Source organism: Canis lupus, chromosome 7 (assembly GCF_011100685.1).
Source record: "Canis lupus familiaris isolate Mischka breed German Shepherd chromosome 7, alternate assembly UU_Cfam_GSD_1.0, whole genome shotgun sequence".
NCBI lineage: Eukaryota > Metazoa > Chordata > Mammalia > Carnivora > Canidae > Canis > Canis lupus.
The window spans coordinates 15,606,668-15,634,578 of record NC_049228.1 but is presented as its reverse complement, the minus strand read 5'-3'; the positions used below and the strand labels follow the sequence as shown (position 1 = coordinate 15,634,578).

Below are 27,911 nucleotides of genomic sequence, written 5' to 3'. Positions count from 1 at the left end.
AAATTACCAAAACTGAAACAGGAACAAATAAAAAACCTAACAGGCCAATAGCCAGAGAGGATATTGAGGCAGTCATCAAAAACCTCCCAAGGCACAAAAGTCCAAGGCCAGATGGCTGCCCAGGGGAATTCTACCAAACATTTGAAGAAGAAATAATAATTATTTTACTAAAGCTGTTTCAAAGGATAGAAATGGAGGGAATACTTCCAAACTTGTTCTATAAGGTCAGTATTACCTTGATCCCAAAACCAAAGATCCTACCAAAAAGGAGAATTACAGACCAATACCTCTGATGAATACAGACGCAAAAATTCTCACCAAGATTCTAGCCAATAGGATCCAACAGTACATTAGGATTATTCACCACGACCAAATGGGATTTATCCCTAGGATGCAAGAGTGGTTCAACATTCATAAAACAATCAATGTGATAGATCACATCAATAAGAAAAAACAAGAACCATATGATCCTCTCATTAGAGGCAGAGAAGGCATTTGACAAAATACAGCACCCATTTTTTATTAAAACTCTTCAAAGTGTAGGGATAGAGGGAATATTTCACAATATCATAACAGCTATTTATGGAAAGCCCATAGGAAATATTCTCAATGGGGAAACACTGAGAGCCTTTCCCCTAAGATCAGGAACACGACAGGGATGTCCACTCTCACCACTGTTTTTTTTTTTATATAAATTTATTTTTTATTGGTGTTCAATATGACAACATATAGAATAACACCCAGTGCTCATCCCATCAAGTGCCCCCCTCAGTGCCCATCACCCAGTCACCCCCACCCCCCTTCCACCTCCCCTAGTTCGTTTCCCATAGTTAGGAGTCTCTCATGTTCTGTTATTCAACATAGTACTAGAAGTCCTAGCCTCAGCAATCAGAGAACAAAAAGAAATAAAAGGCATTCAAATTGGCAAAGAAATCAAACTCTCTTTCTTTGCAGATGACATGATATTGTGTGTCCCAAAAGACTCCACCCTAAGATTGCTAGAACTCATACAGCAATTCAGTAATGTGGCAGGATACAAAATCAGTTGCATTTCTATACACTAACAATGAGACTGAGGAAAGAAATTAAGGAATCAATCCCATCTACAATTGTACCCAATACCATAAGATACCTAGGAATAAACCTAACCAAAGAGGTAAAGGATCTATACTCTAAAAATTACAGAACACTTATGAAAGAAATTGAGGAAGACGTAAAGAGATGGAAAAACATTCCATGCTCATGGATTGGAAGAATAAATATTGTGAAAATATCTATGCTACTCAGAGCAATTTGCACGTTCAATGAAACCCCTATTGAAATACCATGGACTGTCTTCACAAGAGTTGGAACAAATAATCTTAAGATTTGTTATGAAACCAGAAAAGACCCTGAATAGCCAGAGGAATGTTGAAAATGAAAATCAAAGCTGGGGACATCACAATGCTTATCTTCAAGCTGTATTGCAAAGCTGTGATCATCAAGATAGCATTGTACTGGCACAAAGACACATAGATCAATGGAACAGAATAGAGAACCCAGAAATGGACCCTCAACTCTATGGTCAAATCATCTTCAACAAAGCAGGAAAGATTATCTGCTGGTTTCAATAAAAATTAAAAATAAAAATACCTTTATGGTATTTTTATGGAAGAAGAAGGTGAATCATCAAGGAGATGCACTCCTGTTGGCCTAGAAGAAAGCAAACAGCCATGTTGTGATCTTCCTGTGGGGGTCACATGGCAAGGAACTGTGAGCAACCTTTAGATGCTATGAGTGGTCCTGGCTGACAGCCAGGAAGAAAATAGTAGCTTCAAGTCTTAAAAACTACAAGAAGCTGAATTTTGCCAATGGTCAGTGAGCTTGCAAGAGAACTCTGAGCCGCAGATCAGAATCACAGCCCCAGTCAACACCTTGATTTCAGCTTGGTGAGATTCCAAGCAGAGGTCTTAGCAAACCCATATTGGATTCCTGATCAATGGAAACTGTGGGTTGATAAATGTATCACTTAAATTCCTAAATTTATGTTAGTGTGTTATGCAGCAATAGAAAACTAATATAGCTGGCATTAGTTTTGGGTGAAAGTGTATCCACTGGTCAGTGATTAGGAAACACTGTATCTAATTAAGATGAGTGGCCCATTGGTGAAAGATTGGAACAAAAATGAAGCAGGGGTCCTAATGAGAATGAGAAGCTTTAGGACCATCAAGTACTTTTGTTCTCTATAATTATAAGGCAGCCTTTGTGAACTTAGTTTCCTGGGCTCCAGAAATAGTGGCATAGGGCACATGAGAATAATTCCAGACTTTGAGATACCTAAGGCAGAGGAGGGAACTGGTTGGAAGAAATCAGCTGAACCCTTCAGGTAGTTTGTTAACATCAAAGTTGATGGCCAAGTGATGAATTTACATGAGCTTCCAGGGGCCTCTTGGAGGCTTGGCAGGCAATGTATACTAGCTAACTGATTTAAAACCGATAAATCCTTAAATCTTACGGGCTAAACACAAAAGAAGGCTACTTCTCCCATGCTTATAAGCTTTCTACCTAGTCTTTCAGATGTGATTCCTCCCATCTTGTGACTTGTCCTTCTCTAGTGCCTCAGTCCTCTGTATTCATCCAGTAGACATGGAAAAAAGAAAGGGCGAAAAATAGGAGGATGTTTCTAGAAGCCTCATCTTGAAGTGGTGTAGATCACTACCACACACATTCCACTGGCCCAAACTCAGTCACTCAATGCCTGGGAAGTGTGGTCTCAGCAACACCCTACATTGTGGGAGGGGGGGCATGAGTATTCAGTGGTCAGATAGCTGTATCTCTCACAGAGAATTTTGAAACTTATCATGGGCTTCCCAAATTGCAGGATTAAGAATTCTGAACAAGTGGGACCAAGGGTCAACTCCTAATTTGGGCACACATATTCTGGTATAGAAGAGAAATGATCAAAAAAAAAAAAGAAATGATCTATGAAAAAACAGACTCAGGGTGCTTGAGTTCTGTCCTCAGCCATGGGTATAAGTTCACTGCATAGTCATAATGGAAGAAATCGGTATAACAGAGGTAAGGTGAGTATATACTTCCACCTTGCCAAAAGTTTCCAGAAGAAAATGAAATTTGCAGCTGTTGAAATGTGATCGTCAAAAAGTACCTGAAATCAATTATATAAACTGTGAAACCTAACTCATAATTATGCAACAAGGTATATAAAGCTCACGTTTTGGAAAAATCCAAAGAGGAAAATTATGGGCTGGTGTGCCAAGAGAAATACAGTACGCACATCCTTTCAAACTAAGAAATTAGAATGTTGTTTTCCATCTTCTGTGAGCTTTGTTTTGGAAAGTCAGTGACAAACCCCAAGGCTTACTAACCCTTACTTGAAATAAGATGAAAGTTTGGCCCATGAACAAATGGGCTATCTCTGACCTTGTGCATATTTCCGTGGACCCACTTCCTGTGTGGTTCTGCTTGAGTTCCCAGCCTCTGCCTTGCCTTCTTCCTGTGGTATATTTCTGCCTTGAAGCAAGGTGAGTTACAATCATTTTTTGTTGATGATGGTGATGAGGATATCTCTCCTAAATAGAAAGGAGGTAAATTAAAAGATGCTTTTGGAAAGCACCATACTAAAACCACACAGTTACTGAGAAGTTTATAGTGTAGTTCTCTAAATCCCATTTTTTACCTAACTTCTATCTCCTCCATGATCTATTCTTTTCACTAAAACTTTAAAATTTGCTCAACATGTCATTTCATACTGTCTAAATCTGCACAATCCAATACAGCAGCTGCTAACCACAGACAGATATTGAGTGCTTATACTGTGGCTTGTCTGAACTGAGATGGGCTGTAGGTATAAAATATACACTGGAGTTTAACAACTTAGTATGAAATGAGGAATCTGACATACATCTTTTAAAATTCTTATATTAATTACATGTTGAAATAACATTTTGGTAATGTTGGGTAAAAACAATGTCTCATTAATATTAACTTCACTATTTTGTTGTTAATGTGCTTTTCAAAAACTTAAAATTACATGTTATATTTGATTTCCATGGAACAGAACAGTCCAAATAGTTTCTAATGTCTGTTGTATGTGTGTATATAGAGATGTATGCCTTCAGCTGAATTGTAAGCTCTTTGAGGGTGAGGACTATGTCATATGCTTTTTTTTATATGCCTTGCTATACTCAGTAGAATCAACAGCTGTAACAAATTCTTATTTACTGAATTCCTAAAGACCTTCTTGCTCATTCTAGCATTTCATGCCAAACAAATGGCACTGTTTATGCCTGAGGCCCCTTGAGAATGGGGGTGGAAGGGCAGGTTCGAGGGGCATCTCAGTGTGGAACAGCCAGGACATGAAGGACCTCCACGGACTCCTGTGGTCAAGTGGCATTTCCCTCATGAAACAGCTGTCCAGGCACTCGTCCACAGACTCTGGAGCTGTCTGCCAGTTCCGGTAATCATTCACCACCTTTGGCTTCCTTCTTGGCTACTTGTGGGCAGTGTCTGGTTTGGGAAGAGTGATTCCTATCTTCAAAGCCTGAGATCAGGATGTTCATGTTTTAATGAACAACATGTAGTGCTGGGGTCTGGCCAAGGTGGGGGGCCTGAGCATCCCAGATGGGACCTTAAGTGGAGCTACTTGTCCTCATATGTGCCACTTTCAACTTCCCATTTGGGTCAGTGCTACTAACCTCCCTCCTCCCCTGACTATTGGCAACCAGCTCACAGCTTCCAGAAACAAGTGGGAAAATGAATGTGGGAGCTGGATTGAACTCTGCTGCCCCCACCTTACACAGACCACAGCCTTGAAGTATGAGCAGCAATATTCAAAGTGACTAAATACAGCTCCCTGGGGCCTGCAGACCATGTATTCCCCAGCCCAGCCCTACTATTACTTACAGGAGTGATGAACCCTGTGCTTCTCCCAGAACAAATCTAAAAAAAAAAACAAAGAGAATCCCTGGGGTCCTCGCCTCCCTGACTCACTTCAGAAGTGTCACTTAGATTTTCCTTTTGCATTCCTCTGCTCTGCCATGCTCTCCAGGCATTTTGATAATTCACCAAAAGAAAGAAACAGGAGATAAATATGCTCACATCTATGCAACAACATTCATGCTCTTTTATTTTCACTTCAATAGAAAGTTAAATTCAATCCTCAATTTTTTCAGATAAGAGGTATGATATACAGCAAATGAAGGGAGAACTAGAATTAGAACCCAGATTTATGACTTCTGGTTGATACATTTTCCACTTCCTTATGCTGCCTTCCTAAAATTGCACTTCTATACCTCAATGATGGGTCACCTCCAGATTACAAGACTAAAGATGATTTTTAATGTTCTTTTTGCTTATATATTTACCTGATTTTTTACAGTGACTATACATCAATTTAAAAAAACCCAAACATCTGGGGCATCTGGGTGGTTCAGTTGGTTAAGTGTCTGACTCTTGATTTCAGCTCAGGTTATGATCTCAGGGTTCTGAGATCAAGCTCTGTGACAGGCTTCACACTGGGCATGGAGCCTGCTCAAGATTCTCTCTCTCCCTCTCCCTACACTGCCCCTACATCCGCACTCACATGCTCTCTCTCAAAAAGAAAGAAAGAAAGAAGAAAGAAAGAAAGAAAGAAAGAAAGAAAGAAAGAAAGAAAGAAAGAGAAAAACCTAAAACTAAATTTTAAAATAAGCAAATTCCTTCATAAAGCAGAATTAAACTTCATTTTTCCAACTTGCCTTCACACTCAAATCTTAGCCCTACCGAATCTCTCAATAGTAAGAAGCAATCTGAATTACTGTGATCCTTAAGGGCAGAGAGAGATTGAATTTTTCTGGAATCAAGTGAACTTGAGAAAAAGGTATTTTGATAGGAGTGAGGGCTCAGAAGCAGTGCTATAAACTGGGTGTAAATTCTCCTCCTCTCCTCCAGGGGTGCTGTTGGCATACAGGTGCTGCCTCTCTGCCCCCAAGACATTGCTTATACTGTGAGGCTGATGATTATGCAGAAGACAGTGATGTCAGCATGGTTCATGCTGAGTGATGCACTTCCTCCTTCCTTAGCACAACTGTCATACCTGGGAAAACTCCTATTTCAGTACCTACTGCAATAAACCCAAAACTATTTTGGGCCCCGGGGATGCCTCACGTTCCCTGTGCCTTTTTCTCCACCATTCTCTGCATTATTTTTTTTTCCATAAACAGATAAATGCATTAACAGATAAATGAAGCTGATGGGCTAATTCACATTAAAATACAAACGGCCAACACCAACTCACTGGAGTCACTCACTCAACAGTATCTGCATTTTAAGGATTTGACTTTAATCCCATGAATCATGGGAGCAAAATGACATGAAATATGAATTTCTTATGGATATTACACCTTGACAGATTTGTAGTGAAGAAGTCTATGGTAGGCTGTGGCTAAGTGATGAGGCTTGAGGTCATTTCAGGTCAATGTGGCAGCAGTCAGGAAGTATACTGCATGAAAGCAAGGAACAAACTGAAACCTATGAGAACAAAATGAAACCTGTGTCTTTCTTTCACCACCTCATACTTCAACGGCAAGTGACTTATAGAAGAAGCTGGTGCCCCGACACTAAAAGAAACTAAGGGAGCTAGCTATAGGCTTGGTTGCTGCCCATGCCAAGGAGGTGAGCCAATGGACCAAAAACAGAATGCATGAGGTAGCCTGGGTGGCTCAGCAGTTGAGCACCTGCCTTAAGCTCAGGTCATGATCCCGGATCCAGCAATCAAGTCCTGCATATGCTCCCTGCGAGGAGCCTGCTTCTCCCTCTGCCTATGTCTCTGCCTCTCTCTGTGTGTCTCTCATGAATAAATAATATTAAAAAAAAAAAAAAACAGAATGCATGAGCTACAGTGGCAGGTACCCAACACTTCCAGAGTGTGTTCAGGTTGCTGCTTCACTTCCACCCTCAGATTCTCATGTAAATCTCTCTTGTAGCCAATCCAATCTGGAACTACATAAGGAAGGAAATTATGGAAAATATGGCTTAAGCTTAGTTAGGTTGACACACTATAAAACCACCACAGCCCCTGAAAATCAATATCAAAAAGTAGCTTTTCTGATCCATTTATTGGCCAGTAGAGATATTGAAGTGGGGTTAAGGGCACAGATGGAGATGTGAAGAAGAGGTGGAGGTGAAGGGAGATTTCTTGGGGATCTTCAGAATGTGTCTATAAAAGAAGAATAGAAAAGTCAGATGCTAGGTATGTATTATATGATCACATATCCAGATGTTTATAAATATATGTGTTCAGAAAGAGAACTTTACAACTAGACCAAAATTATGTCTGAATGGCCAGGCTACCTCAGGATACCACAGCAACCCCTTCCCCTATCCCATGCTCCTCTCTTCTTGTTTGCGTGCTGGGCAGCACAAGGGGAAGGAAGCCATGGGAAAAAGGGACAGGTGTGCACAGAAGTACCTCAAGGGCCATTGAAGGGAGCCTCTAAAAGCACATTCACAAGCCTTCTTCTTTGGCAGAAGTCAGTTAGTTCCTAATGTACCAGAATGGAATGGAACAATGGGGCTTTACTCCACCAAAGACGTAGGCTTACTTCAAGAAGCATTTCCTCTGTGGGGGAGCAGTAGGTGGGGTGAGATGATAAAAGTTGGTGGAAGGCAAATTCTTCCAAAATCCAGACCTTGAAGGGTCCCCAGAAGGTGTGGACTTGCCCAAATTTTGCTCTTCTCTCTTCATTAGACAGATCTGTAGTTCAATGGGAACCTTCATTGGTCATGTGTACCCAGGACTGTTTCTAATCTTATATGGACTGTATCAGGCAATAGTAGTCTCCAAAGCTGTGATATTCAAAGACTCTCTCCTGGATCCTTCATGCCATCCTACGAATAAGGGAAGATGGGCCAGGCTGTGGAAAATATCCTACAGAGGTTTGCTGAAGATGGTGACTGGCTCCATCTTAATAGCTTATGAGATCAGTTGCATTAAAGGAGGGTTGGTATTGATGAACAGACAATTGCCACCAAGATTTCTGTACCCCAAAGAGTGGCAGCATCTCACCATGTTCATCCTCCTCACCCTCAATGGCTGTGTAGATGTCATGAGCAGGAATTTGCTGCCTCAGAGGTGTGTGCTTCTAGAAAAAGGTTCCCTGGTCCTGACCTTCTACGTGCTCCTGCTCTTGTTGGTATCACATGTTCAGGACACAACAGGGATAGAGCTTCAGATTCATTATCTGCTCATCTTGGTGGTGTTCCTATTGATGCTGGTGTTGACTATAGAGCTGTGGACTCCCGACACATTTCAACTCTTGCTGATTGAGGCTTTTCTGTTTCTGATGATGGGCTCTTGGCTGATGCAGGCTGGCTTTATTCTGTACAGGCCAGTCACTGGCTACCCATGGCAGGATGATGACATCAGTGACATCATGTTCGTCACCACCTTCTTCTGTTGGCATGTGATGATCAATGCCTTGTGTCTGCTGGGAATCTATGGCCTCTCTGCCCTCTGGCATCGTTGTCACTGCCCCAGCTTGAAGCTGATGGGATCCAAAGAAGCTCCATATCACAAGGGCACAGTAGGACCCCTGTACAAATTGCTGCAGGAAGTGGAGCAGTCAGAGAAAGATGAGCAGGCTCTTCTCCTTTCAAAAAGCTCTTCCTGACACAGGGCCTAGAATGCCTGGCACACTGTCCACCCATCTGCCTCCTTGCGGGTTCTCTCAGACATGGGCACTGCACCCTTTTTGGTCTCCAGTGAAGGTAATGGCCATGAAGGAGAGCAGCTGATCTCCATCTGCTGGTACATCTCCTCCCTTTGAACGTCTAATTGCTGAGGAGATGAGGAGAGAGGAGCCTGGGAAAGGGTTGCTGATGGGACTCGTGGAGCAGTGGGGAGGGCACCAGGGTGGGTAGGTAAGGGTGCAAGAAGAGCTATGGGGGGCAGAAGATGTAATAGAAGGGAGGCCTTCAAAGAGAGGAGAGCAGAGTCCAGGAGTCATGCTGTCCGTGGCTACTTCTCCAGGCACAAGTGATTGCCTTTTACCTGAGAGTATAATGATTTCTCACAATTCAAAACTGTAATCATTCAAGTCTTATCCTGATAAAGATAAGTAGGTACTTCAGTTTGCTCACCAAAGTTGCACCACCATGTGGAAGTAATAGAAACAGAATTTATAATTAATTCATACTGGTTGAAAGTATTGAAAGTATGCTTTTTATGCTTCCTTCCCACTTTTAAGGACTGCTTTCATATCAAATCCAAATTAATAAAGTGAGACTTTATTAATGCTTAAGTATACTAACATTTCAAATGTGCAGAATTCAAATATAGAATTCAAATGCTCAGTACTTCTACTTCATATTGTATTGCTCCTATTCCAGTCAAAGCTTTTCTGTTTCACCACTACCACCACCTTCACACATGTCACTTTCTGGATGGAATCCTGGGTCTTTGCAAATATCACTCCTTTGCATCTCACAGAAAGCCATCAGTCAATCACATTTTTACCATGGTATTTGGTACGCAGCATAAAACCCACCTTCACCCTCACCCCACTGAGCACCCCAAAGAGGCCTTCTCCAAGAATTTTTACTGACTCCTTTGTTCTGGAACTCTTAAGAACTTATATGAAACCCGTTTTGTTAAGTTGTTCATACAGCTGATACATTGTGCTTTGTACTGTCTCTGAAATCATTTCTTTCTGGGGAGGTTTTTCCTCCCACCTAAAGCATTGACTCCTAAAGGGTAAGGACTTTGCCATATCCAAGTTACATAATTTCCTATATGTGCACCGAATATATAGCATAGGTGATGCTTAATAAAAGCTTATTTGCTTCCAGAATCTCTGCCTACCCTTGGTCCTTTTTTTTTTTTAAAGATTTTATTTATTTATGTATTCATGAGGGACACACACACACACACACACACACACAGAGAGAGAGAGAGAGAGAGAGAGATAGGCAGAGAGAGAAGCAGGCTCCATGCAGGGAGCCCGATGTGGGACTCGATCCAGAGACTCCAGGATCATGCCCTGAGCCAAAGGCAGACGCTTAACCACTGAGCCACCCAGGTGTCCCTAACCTTGGTCCTTCTGTGTTTCAGGATAGGTCCAATGTTCTATGAACCTCTGGGAAACACCAATAGTCCTAAAGCCTGAGTCATCTCCTTAGTAATAGCCCAGCTGTCTTCCTCGTTCCTGGGATAACAAAATCCACCAACCTATTTCTAAATTGTTTACTCTGTTATTGCCTTTTAATCCTCAAAAGTATTTCTATAAGGAACTTCCAGAAAACTGAGACTCAGCAGGCTGATTTACCCAAGCCTTAGCTGGTACGAGGCAAGACAGGAATTTGAGTACAGTTGTGTCTGACTCAAGCTGGTGACTGTGTCCCCTGGGCCATAGTGACTTTGCTAATAGCAATGGTGAGGGAAGTGATCCTCAAATTGAAATTGTTTTAAAAACGAGAAAAGAAAAGAAGGGAGAAAGGAAGAATAAAATGGTTACCCAGAAGGCCCAGCTGGAACAGGTGGCACAGTAGAAATACTTGAGATGTCCCCTAAAGGGTGCATCTACGTCTGACTTTCTGCCCACCACCCAATCTCCCCACCCCAGGCACCCCCTGGGAGTGAGTCTGGCAGACTCTCAACTCCTGGCTGAGTCTTAAATTTCTGGGCTCATATCCTAGTGAGGGCTGAGGATAAGACTTGTTTGTAACATGTTCTCTAATCTTTGCCATTCCTCCCTTAACTCTTGGGTTCTAGACTCTTCAAATACTCTTATTGGGGGACATCACTGGTGGGAGATGAGGAAAAAAGCACAAAGCACTCAAGCTGCTCTTTCCTAGTCATCTGAAGCCTAATTTCATAATAATAAACAAACATCTGGTAATAAATTGATACTTCCAACATAGTATCTCTTAGATATCCAGTGTAGGTAATAGACTTGCATATTATTAATTTACTGTATTTGAGATATAACAGAGGCCCTCCCCTTGCAGGCCAGGGGAAAAATAATTCCCACGCTTAAACTTGGGGGAGATTCTCACAAAATTACACCAGAGGGCGCTACGATCCCACAGCCCGGGGCCAGGACTCTGGCTCTCCAACCTGGTAAACAAGTCTCTTCCAACTGGTTTGAAAGAGGTTGGGGGGAGGGGAAAGGAGGTCAGGAAAAATACGGAACTAACTCTTAAGTATTGCCCAAGCAAGCATCCAGAGGACATATCCCAGAGTTGTTTGTTTCCCATTAAAATTTGGCACGTGAACATGAAATAAACAGGGATTCAAATCAACTAATCGGACAGAGGGTGAGGAAGGCAGGGCTGTGGACCCAGTTGAGGATATCTCTGGGAAAATTACCCACGAAGGGACACACTCTGGTCCAAGCAATTTTTTTTTTTTATCACAATGCTAAATTTCCTAAGTTTTTAAAAAATAAAGGTTCACTAATGTTCCATCAATCTAGAGAACAAAGAGAGATCCATACAAGTATTGAGGATACGGAATAAGATTTATCTATGAAAAATCTCAGATTCACAAAATAATGAAACTGGGGACAGATGATTAAATATGCAAAACGATCTCCAAAGATTCCTTTAAAAAGAACCTGACATAAAGTATTCCCCCCCCCCCCCCCCAGCTCTTCACAAAGAGTATATTGAATGTCCACTAGGTGGAAGGCCCTGGGCAAGCCACAATGTAGGATTCAGAGGTAGACTGGCTGGTCCCCTCACTGAGCCCTTTCCGCAGTGGGTATGAGAGGGACTGCAGTGTTGTGGAAGTGGTGGCCCAGGATGCACCCACAGCAGCCTGCAGAGACTGGAGGAAGGGAAACACAAAAGGCTCTCAAGGGAGTTAACACCTGGGAAGTGCATTGCGCTGTGAAATACTGCCCTAAGGTGACTTCAGCAAGCTGCTACAGGTTATAGATGCCTCAGCCTCCTCATCTTTCAGAATGATGTGCAGATTACTTCTAGAAGTGCACAGCTTTAATTTTCTCAGCGGGACTTATTTCCCCATGTTAGCTAAGATGAACTTAATTCCTCCCAGCTCCCCAGGTTCCTATTTGAATCAAGATTTGGAGTAGGGTTCAAACAGACCCAAAACCTTGGTCATAATATGCGCTTTGGGAAATAGAGTGTTCCCTGTATTAGAGTGATTACAGGGGGCCTTCAATAAACCTAGAATTAGGCTGAAGGACCAATAGCTAAGACTTGAACTTCTGATTTCCTAACCTGCGCTTAAGAATATCAGTCAGTCAGTCTAGGGCCATACCACCCTGGACACACCCCATCTCATCAGATCTGGGAAGCTAAGGAAGGCCAGGCCTGGTTAGTATTTGGATGGGAGAAAGTCAAACAACCAGAACAGATATAAAGAACAATTCTTCTGTATTCAGTGTTCAGTACTGAATTGAGCAAACACCTGGTCTGTCCTTCTTTAATTATGTAGAATGAAACTGGAAAGCTTGGCCAACAGTAGCTTCTCCCCCCAAATTTAAGATTCATGACATCAATTTCCAAGGCTGCTTGTATTGTTCTTCTTGTTTTGTTTTAAGATTATACTATGGTCTATTCTTTGGGAAGGAACTGATGTTGGCTTAATTAAAAAAAAAAAAAAAAAAAAAAGAACAGTTTACAATTCTGGGTTGGGTTTCCAGGGTGTTCCTCAAGTCTTGGTCTCAGCTATGTTTCTTGAATCTGAGTTAAGAGTTTTGTTGAATGCTTATTGAAATCACTCGAATATAGAGAAAACTCCACTTCCCCAACTGCCGGTTATGGTTGAAGGTTTGGTTATGTTTGAGCCTTACCCCAAATCTTGTCTACGGTGAGTGCAAGACAACCACACAGGCCCTGGGAAGGCATTTCCAGATCACCAGATTAAGAAATTTACAGCTTGCGAGTGAGAATCGGTCCTTTAGAAGAGAGAGAAAGAAACTGAGAGAAGAACTCATAGATAAAGCCCACCCAAGACAAGGCCTTTATTACAGGTGAGCGAACAACACTAGAGAGATGCCTTTAGTCCCCAGCCCATCCTGCAGGTTAGAACAAAAAATTTGTACCTATAATACTGCTCTCCCAGTCCACGTACCTGTTGGACATAGCTACCCTACTCTAAGAGAGAACAAACTGACTTCAAAGCACATGTAACAGGACTCCCCCACCCTCACGCCCCATTGGGTTTGGTAGTGGGTGTACCAAGAGATGGAACAGTTTACGGTTCAAGCATGCTAATGCTCTTTAATGGAGAGGGTGGAAAATGGGGGCGAGTGGCAATTTAAGGAAAAAGGGGGAAGAGAACAGAGGGCAGCAGACACAGCAGAGTCTAACTGAATGGAACAGGCAGTCCTCCTTTTAACTTCTCTAAAAGTACAGTCTGGGTTTCTGGGGGCGAACCAGTTAGCTGCTTCTCCTTTTTCTTCCTCTCATACTCTTTTAAGCTTCTCTCATCAGTTCTTGGACTCATTTGGTCACTAACTGGGTTGGTTTAAGTAAGGGGCTGCCCAAAGACAAGGCCTCTTGTTCCCTCCTGAAAGACTCAGTGGTCATGTATTCTACTTCTAACCCTCACGAAGTATGCCTCTGGTCACATGAATGGATCAAAGCAAATCCATTTCCATTCTTGGAAAAGCAGCTCAAAGCACATGTTTTCTTGATGGTGCCGCTGTCATTTCTGTGTAATCAACAAACATCATTTATTGAACACTCTCTCTGGACACTATTGGAGAATAGAAAGATGGATCAGTTGCTCAAGGAGGTGAAGACACCTAGCAAGCGAAGCAGGTACACACACAGTGAAATATAATACCACGAGTTTTAAAGACTGCATTTGCTTCTTTCTACCCCATTTGCTACTATGTTTGCCACCTACGTCTCAGACGCTGGTGGTGAAGAGTGCAGTAGAAGGCTCTGGTTTATGCTTAGGCAGTTTGGCATCTGAAAATTAACATCTTTTAAAATAAAAACATTCCCTTTCCTCTCCCCCACTTACCCTCCTCAATTCAAGACTGAGTCAGAAAGTTGTACCTAATGGGTTGTTATGGGGAAAGAAAGAACCCAATCTCCTTGGATTACCTTGACCTATAATAATTATAATTACTGTTTTCTAAGTTTATGATATGCACCAAGTGTATAATGCTACCAGACTTAATCTTTACAATATACAAGGTAACTGTTATCCCTACTCTGTAAGCAAGAAAATTGTGGTTTCATGTGGCTCGGAAAGCTAACCGAAAGCTGGTAAGAAGTAAAGCCCAGATGTGAACCTATGTTTGGATGACCTGAAGCTCAGCCTTTAACCACATCATTAATGTTTCAACATACAGCACTGAAGCTTGAGATGAAATCTTTTACTTTTGCAAGGAAACTTACCCAGTGCGGAACATCACCTGTCTGAAGTATACCAAAATCCCGTTTGAGGCGAAAGCTGCATCTATCATTTAAAAGCACTACAGTGTCAGACACTCTGGAATGGAAGAGCGTTGACCAAAGAAGCCAAGTTATGTGTGTGCGGTTACAGGCAACATTTCTTTTCCATATTTGTGGTACAAAAAAATAACCACAGGAACAAACTTTTCCCCTTCCTCTTCCAAAGGCAACGAGGCCTGACTTCTTGGGTCTTCAAACAAAATAATCTCAAAGTCTCAAATAGTGGGGCTCCTGAAAACTGCAATAAAGACTAGACACCATCAAGTGGATTTCAGGCAATAAAAATAAATAACCAAGGGAGCGCACTGGTGGCAACGAAGATATCAGATGTGCCCATGTGTTGCATGTGTGCATCTCTATGTATGTATGTATGTATGTATACTATACTATACAGTTATTATGCATCTGTGGACAGGCATCCATCTCAAGATTGTGTTCACATACCCGTTTTCTCACCCATCACAGCAAGGCTGAGAGACGGAAGGGGTACCGATTCTGATTTTCCAGATTAAAAAGAAGGCACAATAAGTTACTTGAAAAGCAAATCACAGCATTATTTTCAAAAATTCTAAAATTCTGATGTACCCTGGGCTTCAAAGGGGGCGTGTGAAGAACTCACTTTTCACTCAGCTGCCCTCGGGGAACAGTCAGATCTGGTGGGCAGCTGGAAAGGTGCTCTCTCCCAGGGCTGGATCTGCAGATGTGGAAGCCTAAAGAGTCGCTGAAAGACTGGTCTCTGGAGTGACAGGGGCAGAATCTGACAGGTCTCCTGAGCCTTCCTACACCCGCCAGGATCCTCTCTAAGGAATAGCAGAAGCACAGCACGTAGGTTAGGGAGGAGAGAACGGCCGGCCGAGCGCCATTCACTTCCCAGGCCCCCCTCGGGGAGCCCCCCCCCGCGCCCCGCCACCGCCCCCACTCAAACTGGACGCGAGCGCAGAGGAGGGCTGGAGGTTCTCAAACAACAAAAGGCAAAATTACGTTCCCGGGGATCAGAAGGTGCTCAGGGGGCCTTGGGGTCTGCAGTACGACCTCGAAAAAGAGAGGCCTCTCCTGCAAAACTATCCAACCTGAAGGCGGCAGGGGCGGAGGCCGGGCGGTCGGCGGGGCGCCTGGCTCGGGCCGGGGGTGGGTGGGGGTGGGTGGGGGTGGGGGCGGGGGTGGGGGCTGAAGGGCCGGCGCTCGGCCGGCGGAGGCGAGCGGCGGCCCGGGCAGGCGGGGTCCTTCCTGGCAGGAATTCGCCCGTCCGCGCGCCGCGGGCCAGACCTTCCTCGGCTCCCCTCCCCCTCCCCCCGCCCCCTCCCCCTCCCCCCACGGCCCTTTCCCTTTCTTTCTTCGCAAGCGCTCGCACCCCCGCCCCGACGGCGCCCGCTCGCGGGTTCGCCCAATGGCCGCGGCGCCCGGGCGCGCATCAGCCGCTCCGCCCCGGCTCCCGGCCGCTGGGAGCCAATCAGGGCGCCGGGGGCGGCCCGGGCCGCGGATAAAGAGCGCGGGGTTGCAGGCGGCCTCGCAGAGCCGAGAATGGGAGCGGAGGGGAGCTTCTGAGCAGCGCCCCGGCCTCCTCTCCTCGCCGCACCTCGCTCTCGCGGCCCGCCCGCCCGCCCTGCTGCCTGCGACCCGCCCAGGTAAGCGCGCCGCCGGCCCGGGGACCTCCAGTGGTGCGCGCCGCCCCCTCCCCCTCCCCCTCCCCCCGAGCCCGGCACGCCGCCCCCGCGGCTCAGGGCAGCCCCGTGCACCGCCAGCCCCCGCGGTGCCTCTCCGCCCCCGCGCCCTCGGGGTGCTTTCGGCGCCCCGGGCTCCCGGCTGCCCGGGCCCGGCCTGGCGATTGTGGGGTGCGCGCGCGCTGACCGCGGGCTGGCGGGGGGGCGGGGAGTTGTTTTGGTCTTTCTTCGGCTGCTCGCGGCTCTAAGCGCCGCCCCTGGAGGTCTCGGGGAGGCGAACGGTGGAGCCCGTGCTGGGGCCGGGCCGTGCGCGCCGCGGAGGAATGACTGGCGGCCCCGCGGGAGCCTCGCTCTCCTGCTGCGCGGCGGCGGCGGCCCTGGGGGACCGTCGTGGTCTTGATCTCTAGGCGCCTACCTTGAGGCGAGCAGCCGTGAGCGTCGCCAGTGGGGTCCGGGGGCGCCCTGCACTGTGACTGAACAATGGGGAGCCGGGCCGCGGCGTGGCCCCCGCGCAGCGGGCGGAGAGGCCTGGCCGGGCAGCGGCGGCGGCGGCGGCGGCGGTGCGCTGTGCCCCCGCCCCCAGCCCTCCCCGCCCGGGCCCTCGGAGGGTGATGGCCCCCTGGGCGAGGCCCTGAGGTCCGGCCGGCGGCCCGAGGGGCGGGGCGCCGACTTTAGGGACGCTGCAGGGGCCGAGGGCTGCTCTCGAGGTGGATTATCCCAACTGTCCGGGGGGCGGGAAGCGGGGAGCCCCCCCCTGCCGCGAGTCCGCGAAGAGCGCCGACGGCGAAGATGAAGACGAGGCGGAGTCGCGGTCCTCGGAGTCCCCCAACAACTGCTTCGGCTTCGTCGCCTACTCGGTGAACTCGGGAGAGAAGTCGCGAGTCAAGATTAAGGCCGTATCCCACCCGCCTCCGTTTGCCTCCTCGGCGCGCTGCGACCCCGATCGCTCCCTGACCCCTTCTCCGTCTCCGTCCCCCTCGCCCAGAAAGCTCCGGTGTATGGACCAGCGGGAGCCCGAGAGCCTGGAGAGGCGCGAACGCGACTCCAAACGGAGAAGGGCCAGGGAAGGCAATCCCAACGACCCGATTGACCTTCTGTGGCTGGGGTGAGTGAAGAGACAGGGAGGAAGACCCCGGAGCCAGTGACAGCTGCAGAAACAGCTAGGACGCGCAGAGTCCCATTTTTATCCCACGTAAAACTCTGGGCACCGCGGCGGCACCAGTCGATAACCAGTAGCCTAGAATGTTGGCATCCAGTTCGTCTCACCCAAAAGAGCAGGAAAATCTGGAACTGAGGCTGAAAGCTGGAAAAAGCGTGGCTTGATGATGGCTTGATGATGGTGTAACGGGTTGGGGAGACCATCGATAGTAGTCTTTAGTGGGAACTGAAAGGGTCAGGTATTGTTCCTTCTGGCCTTTAAAGGCAGGGGTGGGGGTGCTGTGTGACCCACCGAGACCCCTGCACTGGATATGCAAAGAGATGCAAAGGTTTTCTAGTGGGAGACACCAGAGAGGTTCTGCTTTTTTTTTTTCCCCCAAGGGAAGGGGTGAGGCTATGGGAGGGAGAAGTAGTTCTGTTTTCAGCTGGGCAAACATGGACCGTTGCCCATAGAAACTTAGCCACTGTACTTCAGAAAGTTGCCCAAGTCGTCGGAGAACAATGTGTTCCCTTTCAGCCACCCTGGGCCACTGAGCTGGGGAGGGTGGGGGTACAACATTTCCTCTTGTGTTGGGTTTCTCTCCTTTCAGAGGTTTTTGTGGCAGTGGCTTGCAGTTTCTAGCGTGCCACTTGGCTTTTCAAAACCCAGATCTTTTTTGTTACCCAAGTAGGAATTTGCTCATTAAAGTTCTCTGGTGGAATCTGAGGATGTCGTTTGCAAACATAAATCTGCCTTCTTAAGTGAGAAGACCCATGGAAAATGTACCATAGCAGTGTACATTTTAGAATCCAGCTCAGATCAGCTCTTTTGATGCCTCGCGGGTTCCTAGTAACTTGCACTGCTTTTAGGAAGCCCACCAGTCTTTAAAGTCTTCGAGCTGGCCTCCTTGTTTCTTGCTACCATCTCAATGTGTGGAGTGGAGGGATCTCTAAAAAAGGGTTTTTCACTGAGATGCCAGCCAGGATGCAAGGAAAAGACGAGACTGACCCAGAAACCATAAGCAGCCAAGCCTTTCTGTGGCTGGATTTTACGCATATTGGGAGAAGAGACCTTCTGTGAGCTATGTCCTTCTGAACTTTAGTGTTTTGTTTTGTTTTAGGAGCTCCCTGCTTCCGCCCAGTGTCTTAGTGTAAAAAATAAAACACTTCCTCTACCTTGGCTACATTGAGAAAATAGAGCTTAGTCCTCACAAGTGTGGATTCTAGCTTGAGGAAGCCTAGAAGATTTTCTGATAGAAAAACTTAAACCCCTTGAAAGCAGAGTGAATAACTATACCCTGGAGAGTGTGGCTTCCAAAGGGAGGGGACAACAATCCCATTGTGACTTTTTGATTGAATTGTCCTTACTTGAGTCGTTCCTGAGGAGGCTCAGTTTGGGAGTCGGTGACCTTCATTGTTTTTTTTTTTTGGTTCTTCTCTGCAGAACAACTTCCACCATGGCCACCTCTGCGAGTTCCCACTTGAACAAAGGCATCAAGCAGGTGTACATGTCCCTGCCTCAGGGCGAGAAAGTGCAAGCTATGTATATTTGGATTGACGGGACTGGAGAAGGATTACGTTGCAAGACCCGGACCTTGGACAGTGAGCCCAAGGGTGTTGAAGGTGAGAGACCGAGCAGAGTGGGAGTCGGGATTGGGTGGGGGGAGCAGCCTGAAACCAAGCCACTAGATTTAGCCACTTTATTATTCTGTTTGTTAAGGTTTCCTAAGGCAGGGTTTCTCAGACTCCATTCAGTTGATGTTAAGCTCCTACACTGCCTCAAAGCATAGTAACAATGGACCCCTTTATTTCAATAGAATCTTACATGTAAGCCAGTATATTGAAGAAAAAAGATTAAAAGTCTAGTTGGGGCAGGAGGGGGGCTGAGAAACTTTGCTGACTTGGGCATCCCCATTTAATTGGCCCTAAGGCACCCCCAGGAACCCCGTTTGAAAACCATTGTTCTAACCTGACTCCACTATCTACTTGATAAACACTGAATAAATACTGTTTCATATTCCTATCAGTGAGGTTCTAGATGCAAAGCAGACTCTGTAAAGTGGTTTCTAAATAGGACTAGCCGTTCATTTGTTTTTAGTTGATGCCACTTTTGGAAATTCTTAAGCCACCTGATTGCTTATCACACCAGGAGCTCGTGACTTTCATTTTTCATCAAGAGCAAGCCATAGCCCTCCTTCTGGAAGGGGACCAGAGAAAAAAAAATAACCACCTCTTACCTACTTTTACGAAGGGTTACTCTTCTAATGGTGTTCACACTGGAGTGAATACATGACCATAAAATATAAAGTATAAACTATATACGTGCTATGAGGCAGGTATTAGGCACTGAGGGTACAAGAGAAGAGTCTGTTTCTCTGCCTTTGGAGAGGAAGAAACCAGCCTTTAATACATAGTGGGGCAAGTGGATAAGTGATAATGGGAGCACCCTTGACTACGTTATCCTGCTAGTCGTTCATTTCCTTACTGTAGAATAAGGACAGCTTGAGCTAGAACAGTCCCTGGATGCAATGGGGGATGAGTTAATGAAGCGACTCGGGGACCTTGTGGGGGAATCTGAATCTGTTTCTCCTATTCCAGTTTTCTAAATGGTGACTGACTTCCTGGTTATGTCAGTCTATTTCAGTTTGTCTCCACAGTGTCTAGCAGATGACCTGGGGAAGATAACTTCATTCTCAGGTTGTTTTTGTGACTTATTTTTCTTAAAGGAAGTGATGCAGTGGTCTTACTTGCAACCCATGTGGGAAGGACATTAAAGCCAGGTGCAGTTGTCAGAGTGTGCATATTGATTGCAGGAGTCATGTATCACTTGACTTTCTGAAAAGAAGGTGTATCTCTTTCGACATAGTAAGGTTAAGTAAGGGTCTGTACTCCTCCCTGTAAAGCTCCACATTCTTAACCTAATTTTCCCTTCTCCTTTTACCCCAGAGTTGCCTGAATGGAATTTTGATGGCTCTAGCACCTTTCAGTCTGAAGGCTCCAACAGTGACATGTATCTTGTCCCTGCTGCCATGTTTCGCGACCCTTTCCGCAAGGACCCCAACAAGCTGGTATTCTGTGAAGTCTTCAAATACAACAGAAAGCCTGCAGGTGTGTACAGGATAGGTATGGACCTGTCCTCAGTCCGTGAGTGTTGTAAAGGAAAAGGACAGGAGGTTCCAAAATTGGGAGCAGGAACACGAGACCATCTTATGTCTCAAACTGTTGCGGGAGTCTGGGTAATGGGACATGCATCTCTACCTTGAACGCCCTCATTCAGAGAGGCCGTGTGGTCCATCTACACATGGTCTCCTCTATTGGTTGTACAAAATAACAGTGAATTCCTTTAATCTGTCTACCTGTTCCCCCATGACACAGCCCTACTGCCTGCCTGTAGATTTGAAAAACGTGAATTCTGAAGTCAGAATGATGGGTTTGAATTCTGGATCTGCCACTTAACTGGCTATGAACCTTGGCAAGTTATTTATCCCCTTACACTTAAGTTTCCCTGATTTTAAAAGGGCGGGGGATAAAATCCATCTCCTGTCTGCGTTCACCGAGAGTATACATGTGTCTTGGAGGTTCACCGTAACTGCATTTTTTTATTTTTGCCTCTCGTGGCATTTGATCCTGATTCTCTGCCATTCACCTCGTTATCTCCACCAAAGCCCCCCACCCTCCTCACTGTTAGTCTCCTGCTGTGCCCTGCCAGTGTGACTTGCAACAAATTACTTAGTTCCTGGACCTTACTGCCTTTGTTTTGAGAGGCAGTACCATTGTGGTAAAGGGCGTGAGCTCTGAGGCCAAGCAAACCACGGCTTTCCTGGTTCTGCTACTTGCTGGGTAACTTGAGCAGGCCACCCAATGTCTCTGAGCTGAACTGCATTTTCTCTTTTGTAAAAGTAGAGGCTTTAATCCTTATGTTAGGAAGACTCCGTTGTGGTTTTTCCTTCAAGTAGTAGAGGTCTTAAAATGGTTTGGGGCTTGGGGACATAGTTTAGCTGCTGATTTTAAGTCCGTATCTACTTATTTTAAAGTTCTTTTCTAGCTTAGAAATTGTCAAGCTCATCTCATTTTAATATTTTGCATTTGTAGTAGACAACGTAGCCCTTAATCTTCTCACCTGGAATATGAGGCCCCCAATAGACCAATGATTCTCAAAATTGTAGGTTTGGCTCTAAATACTTGAGAAACCAGGAATAAGTCTGACGACTAAAGCAGCTGCCTTGTGAATAGAGTTTAAGTGCCTGACATGTGGTACTTGGGAAGTGGCCAGCATGCAGATAAGGTGCAGATTTGCTCTCTTCTGGATCCACTCCATGTGATTTGTTTGTGACCTACGAGTCTCCCTACAGACCTATGATTACTACTTCTCCTATTTTCCCCACTTAGGTTGATGGAACACAAAAAAACGGTTTTACTCTGTATCATTCACCTTATAGTCCACACTTCAGCTTTGTGGGATCCAAAGACCTTTTCCCCATCTGCACTGGGATTCAGTGTATTTGCACTGTGTCTTCAATGGCACATTGACTTTTTTTTTTTTTTTCCCCTAGAAACCAATTTAAGGCATACCTGTAAACGGATAATGGACATGGTGAGCAACCAACACCCCTGGTTTGGAATGGAGCAGGAATATACTCTCATGGGCACAGATGGTCACCCTTTTGGTTGGCCTTCCAATGGCTTCCCTGGGCCCCAAGGTGAGTCCTCTTGATGATGGGTTAACCCTCCTGTTCCCTTGTTGCTTCATTGCCAAAGAAAGACTCTCTTCATAGCTGACCGTAAACTCCTTATGGATCAGAAAAGCTATGGGAATATCCCTAAGGCTGGCTGAAATAATACTGTAGGGAGCCCCTCTTGTTACCCAAATGCAGACATTGTATTTAGACATTAACATGGAGGGAAATCTTTTGGCTCCACTGAGGTTATAATATAATGGCCAAGAGGAACCCCCTGCATGCTAGCACCCCCACCTCCAGGTGAAGACAGGCATAGTGATTCCGGAGAGCAAATGTTGAGAGCTTTCTGATTTCTGACCTTTGTGGAAAAGGATTTCTTGGGTTTCCTGTGTCTTGACCTTTCACCTTAATGCCTCTGCAGGTCCGTACTACTGTGGTGTAGGAGCAGACAAAGCCTATGGCAGGGATATCGTGGAGGCTCACTACCGGGCCTGCTTGTATGCTGGCATCAAGATTGCTGGGACAAACGCTGAGGTCATGCCTGCCCAGGTAAGTGACTTGTTCATCTGTAGGACCTATGGGCAAGTGGGGACTTTTGCCAGCACCCTCGTTTGCCTAAAACTTAAGCGGGATTGGAATAGAGGTGAGAAAAAAGCACGGTTAAGAGCTTCTGAACCGGGGTAAGAAGTTGGCATTATTGTAAAGGCCAACTGTGTTGTTCTCTCTAGTGGGAATTCCAGATAGGACCCTGTGAAGGAATCGACATGGGAGATCATCTCTGGGTGGCCCGTTTCATCTTGCATCGTGTATGTGAAGACTTCGGAGTGATAGCAACCTTTGATCCTAAGCCCATTCCCGGAAACTGGAATGGTGCAGGCTGCCACACCAACTTCAGCACCAAGGCCATGCGAGAGGAGAATGGTCTAAAGTAAGTGCTTTCTCTTGATGGGGCCATCTTTTCCTTGCTCGCGTACTTGCCAAGGGTCTGATGTGTTGGGGCTAAATGAGCCAGACTTCTCCATGTGGACTTGAGCTTTTAGCACTTGGCTTTACAAGTGGTTTTCTAATTCTGTCATTTCATTCCTATTTGAAAAGTACCAAAAAATACTCTAGGAATCGAATCCAAGGGTAGCGATTGGAAAAGGGGGGACCTAATTTAATTAATGGGTTTGAAAGTCTTCAATAGGAAATAACTTAGTAACAATAAAAAGCATGTGAATGAACTTAATGCTTAGGGGTGGGGGAAGGTCTTTGATAAGGATCTTTTCCTTTAACAAATACCATGTAGTGAGTGTCCAGCACCATCCTGAGGCACTGGGTGGGATGCACAGGTAAGAAGGCAGAGTTACTGCCCTGGTGGAATGTTTGATCTGTGGGGACCATGTTTTGGTGAATTGTAAGCAGTCGTTGATAGAGGAGCCCCTCCATTCTTAGATCCATACCTGGCCCCCTGCCGTTGAAGGGCAGATTTCCTGGTGGCAGGTTGGACCCCACCATCTTCTCCATTTACCCTAGGTACATTGAGGAGTCCATTGAAAAACTGAGCAAGCGGCACCAGTACCACATCCGAGCCTACGATCCCAAGGGAGGCCTGGATAATGCCCGGCGCCTAACTGGATTCCATGAGACATCCAACATCAACGACTTTTCTGCCGGCGTGGCCAACCGTGGTGCTAGCATCCGCATTCCCCGGACTGTCGGCCAGGAGAAGAAGGGTTACTTTGAAGACCGTCGCCCCTCTGCCAACTGCGACCCCTTTTCGGTGACAGAAGCCCTCATCCGCACATGTCTTCTCAACGAAACTGGCGATGAACCCTTCCAGTACAAAAACTAAGCGGACTAGACTTACAGCCATCGAACCCCTCCTAATTAATTCTCCATCCTGCCTCCGTGTTTGCCCCTCTCTTGACTGTCCTAATAGCAGTAACTCAAAGGGCGGAATATCAAGGTCTTTTTTTATTCCTCATGCCCAGTTAATATCTCTTGCTTTCTTTGGCCAGGATAGAGGGGTCAAGTTCTTAATCTTTTTACACCCCCCCCCCTTTTTTTTCCCTGTCACTGAAAGCTGTCTAGTATGTTAGTAGGGAGGGGGGTAGGGAGACATAACCACTGTTCCCATTTAATCAGGTGTGTTTGTCCAATAGGCGTAGCTATCCGGACAGAGAATAGTGTTTGTGAAGGGAGGGGGAGGGCTCTTTTCTTCGAGGTAGCTGAGTGTTGAGGGTGGGGAGGGTTACTTACTCTGGGGTTAGGTTAGGATTTCCCCTCCTGGTGGGAAGTTCCACTTCGAATAAGGTTATAACCAACTTTCTATTAAAAAAGTGAGACTTATGAGAGAATCAGGCGGGAATGTGCCTCCCGTCCTCCTGGTGCAGGGCTTCCCCTATCTGGGGCGAGATAGCCCTCACCTGAAGACAAGCTCAGTGTAAGGATGGATTGACCTACCTTAGCAGAAAAAGTTCTTATTGCTTGGTCCTCCATTTATAACACAAAGCAGAGTAGTATTTTTATATTTAAATGTAAAAACAAAAAAAATTATATATATGGGTGTGCAGATATGTGTGGTTTTTTTCCTAAAGGAGGAAAAACATTCTGGTCACGGAGAGCCAGATTTGAGGTGAATAGTCTGGAAATAAGGATCTCCTACTGAGTGGAGACTTGGTATTCCCTCACTGCCACTATAGGGCTCCCATGTGCCCTGCCCACTCTTCTGCAATTGAGGGTAGACACCGGTCGGTTGACAGGTTGACAGGTGGAAAGCACGTTGTAGAAGGAGGAGTCACCTGAGCCCCGTGGCTTTGGTTTAAAAGACACACATGTACACACAGAGGTTTAGAAATAAAGAGTTGGCTGGTCAACTTGCATGTTACTGACAAGGGGTTATTGGGATTATTTTCTGATGGGACTAGCATGTCACTAAAGCAGGCCTTTTGATATATTAAAATTTTTTAAAAAGCAAAACAGAAGTTTAGATTTTAATCCTGTTGTAGGGTTCTTCTGAGTCTTCGTTGTTACAGAATCACCCGTTTGCTTTGGCTGTCTCCTTCCTATCTCTGCTCTTATGAGGACATGGGGACAGCCCTGGAGTCAGAACACTTGTCATTTTGTATCCTGGTGTCTATTCTGAGTGTGAGATGCTCCTTTCCATTGTTAAGATTCCTGAGGCGTTACTTTTTCTTTTATAATAAAATGCAAACCCCATCTTCATCCCTATGTTTTCCTGGCTGTGTCTGGCTGTTTTCATGTTGGCTGCAGCCGGCCGGCGGTGGCTTCCTCTTGCCATGACGACTTCTAATTGCCATGCACAGTATGTTCAGTTAGATAGCTCTTCATTGTAAACAAACTGTTAACTGCCCAGCGCAGCTCTTATAAATCAACCTAACATTTATAAGATCTCTTCCGACTCGATTCTTTGTGTTTCTTTTTAAATCCCTGCGTGCCTTTTCATTCTTTTTCCTACCAAAAAAGGGGATTTTTTTTTTTTAAAGAGACAAGCTCAAATTCACTCACTCTAGGAATTTTTAAAACTCTGTCTTAAGTCATGTTGCCAACCAGCTCGCTTTTGTACTTTGAGTGTTTGGAGTCTCAGGATGAAGGCATATCCCAGCCCTAGAGTTTTGGAGGATGGTACAAACCCTAGCCCTCTCCTCATGTGCTCCAGAGCTTGGTTTTGACTTATGATTCTATAACATCGTCTTAAGCACCCTTTTTAGTTTTATAGCAGCCTGAAATGGTTAATGTGTTATCAAGGGCTCTCACCATCCCTACTGGTCTTGATTTCATCCTTACCCACCACCCCCGAGGTGTTGCACCTCTTGGCCCTGCGGCGACCCTGATTGAAGCCTTCCGAGGCTGGCTGGGTCAGAGCCAGCTAGCCCAGATATGCCCTGGACATTGCTCTCCTTTCTCTAGCCCAATGAACTGCTTATTGAGTCCCCCCCCCAAAGCTCCTTGTTCTTGATCCCTCTACCTGGAAGCTGGTTCTCCCACCTTCCCTGCTTTATTCTTAGTTCAATTCCATACCAAGCTAGGTGGAAACTCTCCTCCACAATGTTGTGTGTAACCCTCTGGCAAAAAGCACTCTCATCCAACACTTTAACCTAATGTGCCAGGTATTGTGGGCAATAGCAATTACTATCTTTAAAAGGTAATGTCCTCTATCAGTTTGGAGGTCGGTGGGTCCTGTCAGAGCAAACTTAGAGATGACTATTTTCTTTGAGCAAGTGTGTATTTTGCTCTAGTTTTAGGCAATCCTAGATAATTGTGGGTTTTGGGTGGTTTTTTGTTTGTTTTCTAGGAAGATTGGCTGGACATTTTCAGAATAGGATGATATTGGTTTACTGGGTATGGTCCCAGTTAGTACTGGTTGTTTCAGCGTGATTTTAAGAGTGGCTTCTGTCACTCAGCATCATCTTGGTTTTGCTGACAAATTGTGGGGTGTTCTTTGCATTGAACCTCTACTTCCCTCTTCCCAGCTGAAATTGGCTTCCCCTCACTGGAGCACCCCTTGCAGTTCAAGAATGGGGGTTGGGGATGGTATGTTATCTGCAGCACAAGCACCAGATCAAGGCAATGGCCTGAGCACAGTTCCCAGCAAAGATGACATGAAAAGGAATTCTAAATTAATATGATCAGAACTTCAGTGGAAACAAGGTTATTTCCTTCTCTACCCTCTCACCTAGAATTAGCTGTGACCTATAGAGGTCACAGTGCAATCCCTTTGTATTCCTAAGGTGTTTTTTGTTTTTTTTTTTTAATAGCTCATTTAACAGACACTGGGTTACCGATAAGTTATCAGTGATTAAGCAGAATGGCAGCCAAGCCCTCAGCCTTAAAGAGACAGAGGCCTGTGTTCACAAAAGGAGTTATCCGTTTTAAAATTGAATTTCCTTAATTTCATTCTGCCAGTACTGGGTGGAAGCTAAAGAATTGCACAGGTTAAAAGAGGAATGTCAGAAAACTAAAGGATTCCATGGAGTTCCTTGGATGGTCACGTTGGGACCATTTAACAAGCCGGATCTGTGCTCCTGGGTGGTGTTGCACACGAGTAGAGAAGTTCCTGAACACACCCGTGGCACCAAGATTTCAAATATCTCACCAAAGGCTTCACTTAGATAATTCCAGCTACTGCTTGGCCCTTATACCAACAAAGGTCAAGTCTAGAAAGTAACTTGCTATCCTAAAGAAAGCCCCCACCCCTCAATAGGACTTTTTGATTATAAACTTAAGGGATCCCTGGGTGGCTCAGTGGTTGAGCATCTGCCTTCGGCTTAGGGCATGATCCTGGGGTCCAGGATTGAGTCCCACATCAGGATCCTTGGAGGAGCAGGATCCTGCTTCTCTCTCTCTGTCTCTCATGAATAAATAAAATCTTAAAAATAAATAAAAATGATTATAAATTCAGGAAGGCAAGGGTCCTGGTTTTCTCAGGACTAGATCCCGGTCCTGTCATGGTGCCTGAGTACTTGCTTAATGATTATTTTTAAGTATCAGTTTTGTGAGTTCTAAGCCATTTGGCGCTATTGGTGACATCCAACCCATGAAGTCTGGGTGGTTTGGCTGTGTTCTAACCCAGGTCATGGCACTAAATTTAAGTTCAGTTTTACTGAGCTTAATGACTGCTGGCTTGGCTAATTCTGGCTGGAGTCAGGCTGCCAAGAGCCTTGTGTTGCTTTGTGAGTTATAACTAATATAAAGTGGCAATTCATTATGTAATTCCAAGGCTTCAGGTAAATTGCAACTGTAAACAAATGTGAGCTGACTAGAGCCCTGCCATTTTATAGCCTTTAGCTCAAGCACCAACCACTCATTTAAAAATATGTCATACTTGATTTTACGATATGCAGATATATGCACTTCACATAGTCCTAAGATAGGCATACACCATATTTGGGCATGCATATATGTACACATTAGATACACAATGCATGCATACACGTACACATTAGACGTACATGCATGTATGTACACATTAGACACACAATGCAGGGATCCTACATGAACCTTCCCCAAGTTACAGCAT

The 27,911-nt window shown here is 45.5% G+C and overlaps 3 protein-coding genes across 22 annotated transcripts in view; 2 read left to right on the top strand and 1 right to left on the bottom strand.

Annotated features, from left to right (window-relative positions):
• The window catches only part of RGSL1 (regulator of G protein signaling like 1), a 245,677-nt gene extending 228,212 nt beyond the window's left edge, over positions 1 to 17,465 (bottom strand). For 13 of the 19 annotated variants that reach the window (XM_038542217.1, XM_038542216.1, XM_038542214.1 and 10 more), the window contains exons 1-4: positions 16,261 to 16,418; positions 15,032 to 15,212; positions 12,795 to 12,899; positions 3,421 to 3,569 (exon numbers count right to left, since the gene is read on the bottom strand). In XM_038542217.1, coding sequence (XP_038398145.1) covers positions 3,421 to 3,569; positions 12,795 to 12,849 — 204 coding nt within the window. In that variant the 5' untranslated portion in view covers positions 12,850 to 12,899; positions 15,032 to 15,212; positions 16,261 to 16,418. Of the gene's footprint in view, positions 1 to 3,420; positions 3,570 to 4,902; positions 4,939 to 12,794; positions 12,900 to 15,031; positions 15,213 to 16,260; positions 16,419 to 17,339 lie in introns of those variants that run through there. The other 6 variants (XM_038542227.1, XM_038542231.1, XM_038542233.1 and 3 more) reach the window with 4 other exon arrangements.
• Positions 7,743 to 8,957, top strand: LOC100687029 (transmembrane epididymal protein 1A-like). The gene has a single exon (XM_038542236.1). It carries the CDS (start codon positions 7,743 to 7,745, stop codon positions 8,646 to 8,648), a length of 906 nt encoding a protein of 301 aa, XP_038398164.1. The 3' UTR covers positions 8,649 to 8,957.
• On the top strand, positions 15,924 to 25,289 carry GLUL (glutamate-ammonia ligase). Of its 2 annotated transcripts, NM_001002965.2 has the most exon segments (8): positions 15,924 to 16,037; positions 17,059 to 17,178; positions 18,655 to 18,833; positions 20,157 to 20,318; positions 21,764 to 21,910; positions 22,311 to 22,438; positions 22,618 to 22,817; positions 23,405 to 25,289. In NM_001002965.2, coding segments are annotated over 7 exon segments (1,242 nt in total). In that variant the 5' UTR covers positions 15,924 to 16,037; positions 17,059 to 17,071; the 3' UTR covers positions 23,724 to 25,289.
• The last annotated feature ends 2,622 nt before the right edge of the window (positions 25,290 to 27,911 follow it).

Coding starts and splice junctions, on each gene's coding strand:
- LOC100687029 (XM_038542236.1), top strand. CDS start 7,743: ATGGGAACCTTCATTGGTCATGTGTACCCAGGACTGTTTCTAATCTTA.